Source organism: Rhinichthys klamathensis, unplaced genomic scaffold (assembly GCF_029890125.1).
Source record: "Rhinichthys klamathensis goyatoka isolate OS25496 unplaced genomic scaffold, OSU_Roscu_1.1 h1tg000206l_1, whole genome shotgun sequence".
Classification (NCBI taxonomy): Eukaryota; Metazoa; Chordata; class Actinopteri; order Cypriniformes; family Leuciscidae; genus Rhinichthys; species Rhinichthys klamathensis.
The window spans coordinates 2470782-2487108 of NW_026606731.1; the positions used below are offsets into that span (position 1 = coordinate 2470782).

The 16327-nt window shown below is 35.9% G+C and overlaps 1 protein-coding gene across 14 annotated transcripts in view; it reads left to right on the forward strand.

Moving 5' to 3' along the window:
* The window catches only part of myo18ab (myosin XVIIIA b), a 109317-nt gene that overhangs the window by 78210 nt on the left and 14780 nt on the right, over positions 1-16327 (forward strand). For all 14 annotated transcript variants that reach the window (XM_056263431.1, XM_056263433.1, XM_056263436.1 and 11 more), the window contains 12 exons: positions 122-211; positions 1250-1369; positions 1727-1838; positions 3887-4014; positions 4609-4763; positions 8671-8794; positions 8926-9126; positions 9448-9558; positions 11402-11506; positions 12729-12875; positions 12982-13095; positions 15980-16096. In XM_056263431.1, the coding sequence (XP_056119406.1) occupies positions 122-211; positions 1250-1369; positions 1727-1838; positions 3887-4014; positions 4609-4763; positions 8671-8794; positions 8926-9126; positions 9448-9558; positions 11402-11506; positions 12729-12875; positions 12982-13095; positions 15980-16096 (1524 nt within the window). The remainder of the gene's footprint in view (positions 1-121; positions 212-1249; positions 1370-1726; positions 1839-3886; positions 4015-4608; positions 4764-8670; positions 8795-8925; positions 9127-9447; positions 9559-11401; positions 11507-12728; positions 12876-12981; positions 13096-15979; positions 16097-16327) is intronic.

Consider the following 16327-nt stretch of genomic DNA (forward strand, 5'->3'; position numbering starts at 1 on the left):
CTGTCATTGTGTCTAAATGTGTAACTATCTGTGGTCATTCCTTTATATATCAGCTGAATTTCTTGTCATCCTGTCTTTCTGTCTGTCTTATTGTGTTTTCTGATTGTCTGTCTGTCTTTAGGAGGAGATTCAGCTGCTCAAGTTGAGGCTGGAGAAAGTGGAGAAGGAGAGGAACGAGTTGAGACTCAATAGTGACCGGCTGGAAAGCAAGGTTAGTGTTTAAATTCAATTCAGTTCAGATTCTTTTAAAAGAAACTCTATTGTTTACACAAAATGATCATGCTGATGTCATTTGAGCTTATCACAGTTGCATACATACTTGTAGGGTGTTCCATACCAAAGTTTCAGTAATTGATGCCAATGAAAATTCATTATTCTCAATAAGAAATTTAAGATAACAGCAAAAATTAATGGGGTTAAGCTAATTAACATACCCCTTTTATTTAAAAAGTTAAATATTATAAATATTAACAAATTAAAACAATGACTATATGAATTCAAGAAAACAATAATAAATAGTTTTTATACAATAATATATTCTTAAATAATATAATATATATTTGATATAATAATAACATGTAATGTATAATTGATACAAAATATAAGTTATATAATATTTTTATACAATAATTAAACAAAATTTACTATTTGTAAAAAAGTTAAATGAAAAGGTTACAGCAATATTAAGCAATAGTGTGTTCAAGGAAACATTCAGCTATAGCAAAAAAAGTCAAGTAAATTAGAATAAATTAATAAATTAAACAACTGGCGCCATCTTCAAGTGCATGATTATTAGATACAATGCTTATTAAAGCTGCTAAAGTTATCCAGCTAAGAGCTTTTTCTTGTCAGTATTGTTGTTTACATAATGCAGACAACATAATAAACAGAGGCAGGTCTATAGGAATCTTAGATTATATATATCTTAGGATATATCTTAGATGCTTCATAATAAATGTATTATGATTATAATAAATAATTCCATAATAAAATTTCTACAAGTCAGTACTATGTATGTTAATATTATATCATTGTACAAAATCACACCTTCACAATAAAGTCACAGACACCCAGACCATCTTAAGACAATTGCAAAAAGCTATCGTCCCTGTGTGAAATATGTGAGTGATGATATAGATGTGAAGTGTTGCATATGTGTGTGAGATGAGCTCATACACTACTCTAAAAGTTTGTATAGAGCACGTGTGCCACATCTAGTTAATGTTCGCTCATCATATGTATGTTTCAGATCACAGAACTGTCATCAGAACTTGCCGATGAGCGTAACACAGGCGAGTCTGCCTCGCAGCTGCTGGAGTCCGAGACATCGGAGAGACTGCGGCTAGAGAAAGACATGAAGGATCTACAGGTACACACACACACATATTTGAACAGAGATAGAGTTCGAGTTGATGGTTTTCTGTAAGGAATCTCCTCATGCCTGAAATAGATATTTTCCACCAAAGCACAGACAACGCAGTCCATGCAGCAGAGCGTGAGCCGTATACAAATTGTGTCATCTCAAATTAAATATCCATGTGAAAGACAGTGTGTGTGTGTGTGTGAGCAAGAGACTGCAGGTATTTGTCTCTGTATGCCTGGGGTGTGTGTACAGTGTGTTTGTATGTGTCTCTTAGGCTCAGGGTTGCCTGTGTGAGCAGATGGGCTGGACATTTCCCTGCAGAACAGAGAGCTGATGTGCTCTGTGTTTGTGTTTGCGTTTCAGGCCAAGTTTGATGCTATGAAGAAGCAGATGGAGTCTATGGAGATGGAAGTGATGGAGGCACGGCTCATACGTGCATCGGAGCTCAATGGGGAAATGGATGACGATGACACCGGTGAGTTTGTGACGTCACTTCCTGGACAGAGCAAGATTGGAATAAAATGCATAATGCGATCTCAGTGAAGGGATTCCCTTATGATTGCTGAGCTTTGAGCAAAAAATAATTTAGGCAGAATTGAAGGGTTATCTGGGAGTATTTCCATGAGTTTGATGGCCCATGACTCTCTGGTGAGGGGTAGAGCTTCAGGTGTGCTGAGCGTTTCAGTGTGGCACCTCCAGACAAATGAGAAAATAATCTGTAGCATCAGAGCTGCTGCTCCTCATTAAGCTGTTTATATGGAAATGCCAGGGGGCAGTGAAACACCAAACATGAGCTCTCTCTCCGTCTCTCTCGGTCTCTTCTGTTTCTGGAACTTTCTGTGAAGAGGGAAAATCTGGTGTCTCATTATTTATTAGAGACACAAATCCATGTTCATTGCTTTGAGAACTGTTAGATACTATATATAAACTATTATCTAACAAAAAACTAGTATGATAAAAGTAGCTACTTTTAAACATCACATAACTTTTTTTGTTGTTGGCCCAACTCACCTCAGAACTTTTACCATCTTGACTGAATATTGCCAAATATTAAACTTTTATATTAGGCTTGTATTTAGTTAGTTAAAAAAATACTGTTGCCCACATTTTGAATGCAATCCAGTTAATGTGTGAATTTGTTAATGTGAAGTTTTTTATATTTTTTTAATGCTATGCCCACAATAGGTAAAATCATTTGGACCCTTTCTACATCATGATGTGAAGAGTAAATCATTTAATTATTTTTTACAAATATTGTAGTGTTGACTGTTGATTGGTTGAACTTGAGCTTGATAAATGCACTGTTACCAAAATTATTGTAAGAAATAATTATCTTCTTATTGGAAATACATGATTATCAGTAACTACAAACCAACATTTAGACCCAAACTAGCTAGTGATATCTTAAATGTGCAATCCTGATGCCAATTGACTCATATATATGTGTATATATATTAATATCCAGTACTGTTCAAAAGTTTGGGGGAAGGTTTTTTTTTTTTTTTTTTTTTTTTTTTTTTTTTATAAATTAGTACTTGTATTCAATAAAGTCACATTGATTTGATCCAAAATCTTGAATAAATGTATTATGTTACAAAAGATTTCTATTTAAAATAAATGCTTTTTATTCATCAAATAATCCTAAAAACCTTTTTTCCAATTTACACAAAAATGGCATAGAAAACCTGTCTGGCTCCGTTTTGTTTTCAGTTTACTTTGATGATCAATATTTTAAGCACTTTCTTTCACTATGAATTTATTGAAAAAGATAAATAATTACTTATTTTTGAGCAACGTGTTCTCTGTGAAAGCCAGAGTGTGATAATACTCAGTAGTGCTGTTCTTAGAATCACTGCTGTCATGAACAGAACTCATTTTAATGCACATGTCAGACTGGTGAGGGCTTGTTCTCACCTTTGTGTCACACAGCTGATCTATGAGACTTAATGCTAAGGCATGAACATTTGATTTATTCCACTTCCCAGCAATTACAGTACGTTCTGTAACGGTGATGTGGCATGGACAGCTCCACTCTGCATCTAAAGCCACCTCGCATATCATTGATCTGCTTTGATTTATTAACTTGTGTGTTTTCGCTTGTTTCCAGTTTATCAGATATCTTTTAAAATCACAGAATGAGTTTCTGTGTGTCGTGATATTTCCCTGGCAGTGATCCAGAGTTTAAACCTCGGCTCTCTTCAGGGAATGACCACAGACTAATCTGGCCCATGGTGTTTCACCTTGAAAATCATATTGCAATTATGATGCCAAATAATGTGATTTTAACAGCGTTATGATAAACATCTGACATTTAAAATTGAACCGCCAACTTCAAGTGCACTGAACCTGTTGAGATAGAGTGCTTGGACTATGTGCAGTAGACAAAACAGAGTGCCGCCACTTTGCTTTGAAGCACTGACATATTTATTTAATTAAATCGCAGCAATATGCAGTTTAGTAATCACACAAGGCCGTCTCACAATGAACTGTGCGGCCTTAATCATCACTAACTCTTGTGTTCAGGAGGAGAATGGAGGCTGAAATATGAGAGGGCCATCAGAGAGATCGAGTTCACCAAGAAGAGACTCCAGCAAGAGTTTGATGACAAACTGGAGGTGGAGCAGCAAAACAAGAGGCAGCTGGAGAGAAAGGTTAGGGCAACTTACAAACACAAAAATATTTTTTGCACTTTAAGTCTGTCAACTAGGGATGCACAATATCAGTTCCATATCTGTTACCGGCCAATATTATTTTAGACATTTTATTGGCCGTTATTTGATATTTAATTGCGAATGCTCATTTCCTCTATTTTTACATTAGTCTTTAGCAAATCTCAAAACGAATAGCTTCACATTATAATGTTTTGATGCCTAAATTCACTTATAGCATTTAAAACAATTGATTTTAGTTCTGGTGTTTTATTTTAATTTTATTTAGACAAAGTAGTATGTTATTTTAATTTCACCCATTTATCGGCAATCAGCCATAACATGAAATAATTATCAGCTTATTGGTATTGTACATCATTTTAGTGCATCCCTGCTGTTGACTTTATTCTACCAAACTAACACACACATCATAAAGACTCGGGCTTCACGCGTATTTTCAGTGTGGTCCAACACAACAGCATGTACTGTGTGCTGTCTTAAACATGAATGTATTAGCTGAACTCACACATCTAGACAAGACGCACACTGGATGGACAGATCCACCTGTACAGACTCGCTGAGAATCTGTGTGTTTAGCTGACAGACCTGCAGGCGGACAATGAAGAGGTGCAGCGTGTGGCTCAGCAGCTGAAGAAGAAATGCCAGAGACTGACAGCCGAGCTGCAGGACACCAAACTGCACCTGGAGGGCCAGCAGAGCCGCAACCACGACCTGGAGAAGAAACAGCGCAAGTGAGTCAGACCAGATATTGGATAATTATGCCTCTTTATTGAGCTTTCAGTCACTCATACTAGTTTCAGTCACTCTTTATGGATTCTATTAATAATTCTATTAATTCCAAATTATGTTCAAGTTTTTTTTAAATTAAAATAACAGCAAAAAGAATTTGTGTTTTCACACAGAGTTGAAAATAAGGTGCATTTATGTTGCTACCTGTGGTACAATATGTTGGTCATGTTGTATGTTTGTTAAACAAAGACGTTTCTAGACATTATTTCAATCTTTATATTTTAAATCATATTCTATACTGACTGCAAACTTGCATTCACACCTCGAGTAAAATATGATTTCTTTTGCAATGGCCCTGAAGATTCAGCTGCAGGGGAAAGAAACATGACACAGGGAACCTTCTAACTTAAAGGGGTCATATAATGCCATTTTTGTACAAGCTAGTATGATTCTTTAGGGTCCAAATTAAAAGTTTGTAATATACTTTAATTAAAAATTCTCATTAGTATTGTAAGAAAACACTTATTTTACCTGGTCAAAAACAGCTCTGTTTTCAGCACGCCGTTTCAGTGCATATGACTTTAAATGATAATGAGCTTTGCTCACCCCGCCCCTCTGTTCTGTGTACACCGTTTGTAACACAATAACACAATAACCATAACGCGTTGTTCAGTATAAACGTGGGATTATGAATTATATTGAGAACGTCATACATAGAAAACATGCCGTAATGTACCCTAAGTGTAAACCTTAGACGCATTCATTGTGAAGCGTGCAGCTAGCGATTTGCAAAGATTAATATAAATATTAATATAAAGTTTAATAAAACGTTACACTCACTTCAGTTGTTCTAGAGGTTCAGCAGGAACACGAATAGCTGGTACCGATCCATTTTTCATGAGCAGCAGCTTAGCAAATCCAGCTTTATACTGACCCTCGTTTATAAAGCAGTCTGGTGAGAAATGATTCGCGCAAACATGAGAGCATTGACGTTGCTCGTGGGGAATATTCCCTTCGAAAACAAACTCAGCCACTGCGTCTTCAGCGGTTCGGATTTAGGAACATTAAAATGACTGCTGTGTTCGTTATTGCACCCAAGAACAGAACACCACAATCGCTTAGACGCCATTCTGCTCATAGACAGCTCCAGCATATCAACAATGACCGCGCCGGTCCGCGCAGACTATGATTGACAGCTCGCTCACGAGCGAGGGCGGGTCTGTGTTGAAACGATGCTGTCAATCAACAATCGTGGGAGGGGCTTCCGAGCGTGTGACGTCACACGGTCGAACGGCTCAATTTGAGGCAGGGGAAAACATATAAGGAGATTAAAACACTGGATGGATTTTTATCATTTTATGATGGTTGTGTACAGGCACTGCCAACACACATTTCAGTACAATCAACTTGTAAAAGTGCATGTACCATTATATGACCCCTTTAAAACAATCATTTTAAACATTAACAACAGGATTCAAAATATAGTGGCATCTGCAGGAGGGGCGACACTGAACTACAAATATTTTTACTCAGCCACTAAAAATAAGCATAAATTAAAGTCACGATTAATTGGAAAATCTATTTTTTTTTTTACCCAACTCTAGTATGTTAAACATCAAAAATGTTCTGATAGGTTGTGATTTTATTGTTTCACCATATTTTAGAGGATGGTAGAATTAATTGACGATAGATGCTCCTTGCCTGATTTGGACACGGTTTTCAGGCCCGTTCACACCAAGAATGATAACTATAACAATAAATATTTTAGCGCCCACACCAACAGACAATAAAGTTCAGTTTATTATAAAAGTATGTGCTTAAGTTGTTTTCTACTGCTTTAAATGCTCAAGTTCTTTAACGCTGGGTGGAATTCTGTTTGACTGTCAATGTTTTAATAATTCATCAGCTGAAAAAAAAAAAAACATTCTGAAAAGATTCCAGCGGTATTGCTCCTGTGTGTCGTTATCGTTATAGTTGTGTTTTGGTCTTCCCTATTCTCATAGAATTAGAATTAGTAGTATAATTTTGTAGTTTGTTAGTTCTTGGTGTAAACAAGCCTTAAGAGTAGCCCAAGAGTGCCTCAGAAACCAGAAACCAAATCTCAAAATGAAACATGCATACTATCATCACTCTTAGCGGCAGGCCCTGAGCGGAGCGGCGGTGGTGGTTAATGTGCGAAGGTGCTGTGGCTAAACCTTTTTAGACTCTTGAGTAAACAGTCGGAGGCCGTGCTTGTCAGTGCAGACGGCATGTGTGAAAGTTCACTCTAAATGTAGTGATCGGCCTGAGGCTCAGGGTGACGGCAGATTTAGCCAAAGGGAGGGCAAGGAGAGCGGTCCTTCAATTCTCTATGGGGCTAGGATTTACACGAAGAGTTGCATAAGACTCATTTATGGGATCATAACAGGGCCTCTGAGAGAAGGGGGTGGAGAACGAAAGAGAAAACTATAAAAAGAGGAAAAGTATTAACTGATTTGCCCCAAAGCATCACGACTCCCCCCTCCTCACACATTGTTACCCACTTACAAGTTAACCCAATCAGAATGTTTTCCCCTAATGCCCCTCCTGACACACACGTCACACACAATACTGTAAGGCTTAAAGGAGTTTTAGTTTCTCAACACTCTGCTGTGCTATGCTTGGCTATTTTAGGAAAAGCAGGTATGTTTTTTAAAATGTTTTTTGTCATTAGACTTGCTTTGATTATAGTGATTAGTGTGATTAGAAATTAGCGATTGCCTTTAGTTGTTGGATTGTACATAATTTGACTAATGGTCAACTAATATGGTTTTTTTCAATTAGCAACACCAATAAAAAAAATCAGATGTAATCACGATATGCAGATAATTCAATTGCAGATTAATTCACTTTTATTAAAGTTGAAATTAGAAAAAATCCCATCCATGTTCACTGCTAAAACATTGTTATTTTATAAGGTTTGCCAGCCTCGGCAGTGTGTCTTGTTTTCCTTTAAAATAAAATAAAAACAATTCTATTCAGAGTATGCAGGGGGGGGGTATTTATTTCTTTGATAAATAATAATCTTAAAAAAACAAATGATCAATTGACATTGTTTTCTGAAGAATTTGTAACTGTCTGCTTGGCTGGTGAAAGTGATAGTTCACCCAAAACTAAAAATGCAGTTTATTCTGTTTCATTTATACTCACCCTCATGTCATTCTTAAACCATATGATTGTCTTTCTTTGGTGAAACATACAATAAGATATTTTGAGAAATGGCACAGGAAGTTAATTGTATAACCAAAACAGTTTGGTTACCAACATGCTTCAAATTAGTATCTTCTTTTGTCTTCCACAAAAGAAAGAATTTCATACCAGTTTGGAACAACTTAAGGGTGAATAAATGATGTTTTGGGTGAAAAATCCCTTTTACTTTTGTCACATAATTGGCTGGTGCAATAATGTCAAAGTGGCAATGGCAAATATCATGGTTGGTTTCATCTGATCACAGTAAAAACTTTGTAGTTTTTTACATTTACATTTGTATACAAAGTGACTTAGGTATGAGGACCATCACAAACAATCAAGCACTTTATCATAAGAGCCAACAGTATTTGCACATGGCCACGTTTGAAGTATAAGCTAAATTGGTAAAAAATTGGTAAAAAAAAAAAAAAAAAAAAACTGGAGCTGAATCAATTTTTATTAATTTATTGTATATATTTAGTATCATAGGAAGTGCCATTATGGTTGTAGTCTAGTTAAGTGCTTGTGGAATCAGTTATAATGGTCTCAGCAGATTTGGTGGAAGATTGCAGCTGGTTCCACACCACATACTGTAGGAACAGAGAGTGCAAAGCCTCTGGAAAATGACTTTGTACCTTTGTTTCCTCTTTCCTGAGATTACGCTTGTTGACCGTGTGTTTTTTATGCGTGCAATGTCTGCAGGTTTGACTCGGAGCAGACTCAGGCTCAGGAGGAGGTGCAGAGAGAAAAGGGTCTGCGGGAGAAGCTGAGCAGAGAGAAAGACATGCTGACCGGGGAAGTGTTCAGCCTTAGACAACAACTGGAGGTCAGAAACCTCTCTTATATCATCCTCCTTTGTTGTCTCTCACTCACAGACTGTGACGTACATGTGTCTGTGTGTGCCGAGTCCAGTGCAGACTTTGTTGTTCTAAATGAGTTTTTTCTCTGCTCTCTCAGGATAAGGATCTGGAGATATGTGCTGTCAATCTGAAGCTGGAGCAGTTGGAGGTGGAGCTTCAAGATCAGAACTCACAGGATTCAAAGGACGAGGCGTCATTGGCCAAGGTTAAAAAGCAGCTTCGTGACCTTGAGGCAAAGGTCAAAGATCAAGAAGAAGAACTCGATGAGCAGGCTGGAACCATTCAGATGCTGGAGCAGGTAATCATTTCATGAGAATAAGGATAAATACTTTGGATTGAGCTGACTGATGTTTAATGTATTATATGTCTTGGAATGATGTATATTCTCCATGCACACAATTTTCACCTCTCATGCATAATATGCTAATTTATGTAGATTCAGCTGATGCGTCGTTATGAAGAAACTGTCAATACTTACAGTTTGCATACATTATAATAATAATTAAGAAGAGTTTTATTGGCCTGTGCGGCAGAGTTATTTTGCATATGCATCTGTATGCACGTGTCGTATGTTCAACTGTGTTTGTATTCAATGAGATGTTGATGTTGTGATCTGCAGGCCAAGCTCCGTCTGGAGATGGAGATGGAGAGACTGAGACAGACACATTCGAAAGAGATTGAGAGCAAAGACGACGAGGTGGAGGAGATCAGACAGTCCTGCAGCAAGAAGGTACAATACATCCACCAACCACTATACGACAAAAACTGCTAATAGTCAATGCAACCTTTGGCATGTTGGCATCATTGTATGCATCATTGCATCATTGTATTTTTATTATTTCACACACTTTTTTTTATATAAATAAAAGCTTTCTTTCTTTCTTTCTTTCTTTCTTTCTTTCTTTCTTTCTTTCTTTCTTTCTTTCTTTCTTTCTTTCTTTCTTTCTTTCTTTCTTTCTTTCTTTCTTTCTTTCTTTCTTTCTTTCTTTCTTTCTTTCTTTCTTCCTTCCTTCCTTCCTTCCTTCCTTCCTTCCTTCCTTCCTTCCTTCCTTCCTTCCTTCTTTCTTTCTTTCTTTCTTTCTTTCTTTCTTTCTTTTCTTTCTTTCTTTCTTTCTTTCTTTCTTTCTTTCTTTCTTTCTTTCTTTCTTTCTTTCTTTCTTTCTTTCTTTCTTTCTTTCTTTCTTTCTTTCTTTCTTTCTTTCTTTCTTTCTTTCTTTCTTTCTTTCTTTCTTCCTCTTCCTTCCTTCCTTCCTTCCTTCCTTCCTTCCTTCCTTCCTTCCTTCCTTCCTTCCTTCCTTCCTTCCTTCCTTCCTTCCTTCCTTCCTTCCTTCCTTCCTTCCTTCCTTCCTTCCTTCCTTCCTTCCTTCCTTCCTTCCTTCCTTCCTTCCTTCCTTCATGTTATTATGTAAATGCTGAATAATTCTAATTAGCTAATATCCTTAATGTGCAATTATTTTGTAGAGCTGGTTGTAAATATTTCTTATTTGTTATATCTTATTGTTTATTATTATTATTATATATTATATATATTAATTTTCTTTTATTTACAACCAGCTCTACAAAAAATGCACAGTGAGGATATTAGCTCTTGAAATAATATTTACAAAATATTGTTATTCATAATAATAATAATAATAGTAATATTCAAATTAATATTAGTGTTAAGTAATATATGTATACATTAATATTAATCTTATAGTACAGTCAATATTAGTCTATAGGAAAATCATATACACCGTACACCATAAAATAATGCATTACTATATTAACAAAAAAATAAATATTTTATTGTAATATCATTAATGTAAAGGAAATTTTGAGTCAGAATCTTGACAAAACAATTTTTGTTATGTTTAGATCACTACAAAATTATGTTGATATCTCAGAAAAATCTTTTTATGACAATTATGAAGAACCAAGACATAAAAAAATGCATGGCCTCTGATAGCTCCCCATGCACATTCAGTCAACTTTTCACTTTAAGTACAAGTCACCAGCTAACACCACTAACAACACGCTCTGAATACTTTACAATTGGTTTCAGAAGTTGTTCTGTGTTCAATTTATAACATTTTAATTGCTGATGTTCAGTTCTTATGCAGAGCTCGCTTTGCTTTCTGTACAACATAAATAAACAAGACATATTCGGCCATGTGTTGAATAAGAATTTTCATTCAGCGTTGTTCAGCGCGCAGCTCTTGTTGCAGATAGCGACTTCCCATTTGTAGAGTGTCTTTGCCGCGGAGGTGCAGATAAGCTGAACTCATTGAGTTTTGTTTTGATGTATAATTCATGGGCCTATTTTATTTTCCTCACGTATATTTCACCTTTCCCTCCTCTCCACTTAACCAATCAAGCTGCCAGTACAGTGCATCCTATAATTACCCTTCTTTCTCACGACCGAGTCCCTTGATTGGCACTTGAAGGTGCTCAGAAGCATCTAAAGACACATTTAGGGAATGTGTTTATATGTCTGGAATGACGGTATATAATTGGATTGACTCTTCAGGGTAAACCTACTTCACAAATACCTTCCATGATGTTCTGTTACTGTGTTTTGTTTGTATGAACAGCTCAAGCAAATGGAGGTGCAGCTGGAGGAGGAGTATGAAGACAAGCAGAAGGTCTTACGGGAGAGGAGAGACTTGGAAGCCAAGCTGATGAGCGCCCAGGAGCAGGTACTGCACTCATGAAACTTGCTATAGAACTAGACAAGGTTTGAAATATGATGATATAATATATGCGGTATGAACAGTATGTGGTATATGCATACGACAGCCAGCGTATGTTTTGGAACTATCAGGGCTTACATGAACCACGTGACAGCCATCGCGGCGACATCAAAGAGTGTCTGAAAACAGCTGGCCAATCAACGAACAGAGGGCGGGCTGAGAGCCGTGACGTAGACGCTAAGCGCCGAGTTTAAGATTGTATTTTAGATTAGGGAAATCGAAAACGACCGCGGATATGGAGATACGGGATGCAATTCGCTCTGTTGTGGAGAATATTTCCGGCATTTGCAAACTGAAGCCCGAACAAGAAGAGTGTTTGTTAAACATTTTGAATGGTTTTGGAATTGGAGAGAGAGGTGATTGCGTTATGTGATTGGCTTAAGGGGAACCAATGATTTTATACTTCAGACAAGCGCATTTTGTTTCCACAAAATTCAGCAGAACTGTTTTCAACATTGATAACAATAAGAAATGTTTCTTGAGCAGTAAATCAGCAAATTAGAATGATTTCTGAAGGATCATGTGACACTGAAGACTGTAGTAATGATTTTAAAACAGAAAAGTTATTTTTAATTTCAATAATATGTTTAAATATTACTGTTTTACTGTGTTTTTGGTCAAATAAATACAGCCTTGGTGAGCATAAAATACTTCTTTCAAAAACATTGACATTTTTGGACATTTTAAAAATGTACATCTTTCTGTAAATCATAGACCAAAAGTGCTAATTATTTTTTGCACTCTTTTTGGATACATCCAATTTTTTAAATCAAATCAAATGTCTACTGTAATGAAAATGTCCCTTCCTCTAATACCAAATGCAACAGACCAACAGATGCAAGCAGCAAATAATGATAGAAAATAATGTTCATGAGAATCATGACATAAACTAAAGGCTATTGATTGACTTTGGTTTGTCTTTTTTAAGTTGAAAGATTTTCAAAATCACTCCAAAAAAATAAAAGGTTGCGGTACATATATGAAAAATAAAACATTAAGTTTCCAATATAAACAAAAGTTCTGGTTATGTTCTGTCATGAAAAAAAAAAGTATTTTTTTGTATGTTTCCTCAAAGTAACAGTTGCTAAACTTAACCAAAACCATCATTCCTAAGCTTTCAGTGTGAACAACATGTAAAGATAATATAAGCTGTCTTTGGTGTTTTCAGGTGAGCCACAGAGATGTGGAGACAGAGAAGCGTCTGAGGAAGGACCTGAAGCGCACAAAGGCCTTGCTGGCTGATGCCCAGATCATGCTGGATCACCTGAAGAACAACGCTCCCAGCAAGAGAGAGATCGCTCAGCTCAAGAACCAGGTCTGTTTCTCAGCTCCTCTGGGCTCGGTAGATAACACATCAAACATGAGGTCCAGTAGTAAACATACATTTCATTTATGTGTGTTTGCATGTGTGCTCTTTACAGCTCGAGGAATCAGAGTTCACATGCGCTGCTGCGGTTAAGGCCCGAAAGTCAATGGAAGTAGAGATCGAGGACCTCCATGTACAAATGGACGACATATCCAAATCCAAGCAGGCGGTAAGTCTGTCTGTGTTTGGTAAAAGAATAACTCTTGATTTGATTTGATTTGATTTTTTTACTTCTTTTACATCAGAGTCAGAGGCATGCATAGACACAGACACCACCTGTCTTCATCCACCATAGGTGGCAGCCAGGATGTCGTTTCAATTATTTACCAGGGGGAAATGATTTCCGCCCATAATGGCATGTTTCCGATCCCGGCTCTAATTCGAACAGGATGTATCGCCGTGAAATAGATTACACTTTAATAATTCTGACATTGATTCAGTATTATTTAAGCGTGGAGAAAATTGTGTAATTGTGTCCTCACTGTAGCGTATTATGAAGCGATATCAGGAGAGACGGATGCAGCCAAATTCTGCAGATGCTGTTCCCCTGACGCTGTCTCCATATTGTTTTCTTTTTTTTTGTCATCGCCGCCTGTCATATTTGCTCAGCTCTCTGGAGCAAGAGACACTCTGACAGAAGGGTGCAGTGAACATTTTAATTTTCTATAAAGCCGTTGCCATGCTGAAGCATTGTTTTGGTGCAGTCGGGTGTTTTTGCGGCTAAAACTCTCTCTTCTGAATATTGTCATTGATTAGCAAGAGCGTGATAAATGGTCTGGTCATGATCACTGTCTGATTAGCTTCAGGTCTGTCTGACACCCCCACCCTCCCCTCCCCCACCCCTGGGAGATCATGGATTTCCACTAGAGGATTTGAAGGTGACACATAGGTTTGATACAATACACTTGCCAGACAGCATTTAAAGGTGTGGAATGGATCTGTACAGAAAAAAGGAAAAGTCTTTTATCAGTGTCTTGTGTTAACGTATAATGGAAAACAGGATTTTCATTCATTTCTACACATACTTCTGCAAAACCCAATCCATGTATATATAATTTATGAAAACTTGAAAAATGGGTTATTGAGAAATCATTGTAATATTAATGTCATAAGCACAAGCATATTATCATATGACCACAATTTACACTACCGTTACAAAGTTTGGGATCAGTAAGATTTTTTGTTGTTGTTTTTAAAAGGTTTCTTATGCTCACCGAGGCTGCATTTATTTGATCAAAAATACAGTAAAAGCAGTAATATTATACTGTATATTATAACTTATAATGTTTATATTATAAGTTATAATATACAGTATAATATTACTGCTTTTAAATGGAAATTTAAGTTTAAAGCAGTTTAAATTTAAATGTCCTCGCTGAATAAAATTACTTGCTTAAATAAATCGTAAATTTTAAAAATGCTAGTGTACATACAGCTAAGGTCATTTTCAGATTCAAAGATACAGTATTAAACAATCATAAAAGAAGTAATTTACATATAGAAACCGGTCTTGGGTCAGAGAGGCTAAAAAATGATTGTTTTTGATGCATGTCATGGAAACAAGGGCAAATTGTAGAATATAACCCCTTTAATATTAATTTATTTGCATTGGTTTATGAAAGAGTGCGTGAAAGAAAACCCAAGCTGCCTACATGAGGATGTTTTTTACTAAATCATTTAATTTCCTGCTTTTATACTCACTAGTTCATTAGTAATGTGTGATGTCTACATTTTTTGATTTTACTAACACATTTGAAAGATACTCCTCGGAGATTAGCCGCCTGTATTGTTGAGGTAATTATTATTGAATAGAATTAGACCTCTGATACTGTTTGACAGAGCAGGCAGGGAAGTGTTCTCTAATTGGGAGACGGTGCTGTGTTCTCAGGGATTTATACAATGCAAGCAGCTACTGTTTAGTAACAAGGTGACAGGAAAATGATCTCTTTAAGGAATCAGGAGACTGGCTTTCAGTTTCAAACTAAAAATGAGAGCTGAAGTCGGAGTGGTTAGCCTCATATGTTCCTGACATGTTTAGATGTGGTGCTCATGCAGGGGCCACAGGTTTGAGTCTGACTGACTGTATCAATGAAAATAGCTAAAATGGACCCTTTTTACTTTTTAGGGGTCAGAAAGCAGAAGTCGTCATAGTTCGGTAAACTTCTATAGCGGTGAACCGGAGACAACAGCAAAAATAGTTTTTGTATTTCCATTTGCTCCAATAGCAAAAGAAAAAAAATCTATGATAGCGTTTCGACAACTTCCAAAAAAAGGGAAGAAATATCGAGATATTGATTACAGCAGTCAGAAGAGAGAAAGATGTCAAATTTGCCGTTACTCATTGTATAATTGTATTTGAAACATCCTTGCAGCAGCGTTAATTTGTTTTGTTTTTAAATTCATCATAACTGCCAAAGAAAATAAAACACAAAGTATAGCGTTACAAATGTGTATAAAATTTTTTTATATTAAAATTAGGGCTGTCAAATGATTAATCGTGATTAATCACATCCAAAATAAAAGTTTTTTTTACATAATATATGTGGGTGCACTGTGTATAATTATTTTATATATATATAAATACACACACATGCTTGTATATATTTAAGAAATATTTTCATGTATATACTGTATATATATTTATATATAATTTATATTATATATAAATATAAATATTTTATATATAAATAATATTTTTTTCTTAAATATACATGCATGTGTGTGTATTTATATATATATACAAAATAATTATACACAGTGCACCCACATATATTATGTAAAAAAACTTTTATTTTAGATGTGATTAATCATTTGACAGCCCTAATTAAAATTAAAGATGAAAACATGTACGATATTTACGATATTGATAACTGTGGAAGCACGTCATCACAGTCTGTGAAAAGAGTCCATTAACCTAAATGATTACTCAAATTGTGCATGAACCAATCAGTCCCTGATGCCTAAACCAAAGACACTTTGGTTTAGACACTTTCATTTTAATTTGCTAAATCATATTTGTTTTTGTCTGATTCTATTGTTTGTTTCCCGTGCAGCTTGAGGAACAGCTGAGTCGTTTGCAGAGGGAGAAGAATGACCTGCAGTCTCGCATGGAGGAGGACCAGGAGGACATGAATGAACTCATGAAGAAACACAAAGCAGCCGTTGCCCAGGTAACTGTCTCTGTCTGTCAGAGAGCTTTTCTCTTATCATCACACACAGAGTAGATGTGTCTGTACATGTACATTAAAATGTTTTTGTAATTTGTATCATGGAAGTTAAATTTAGTTTTTTTTAAAATAGTATTTTAAAAATATATATATTTTAAATAATATTATTATTATTATTATCGAGTTTATCGTATATGAAAAGTGTTTTAAATATTTATTGTTGGTATATCAATT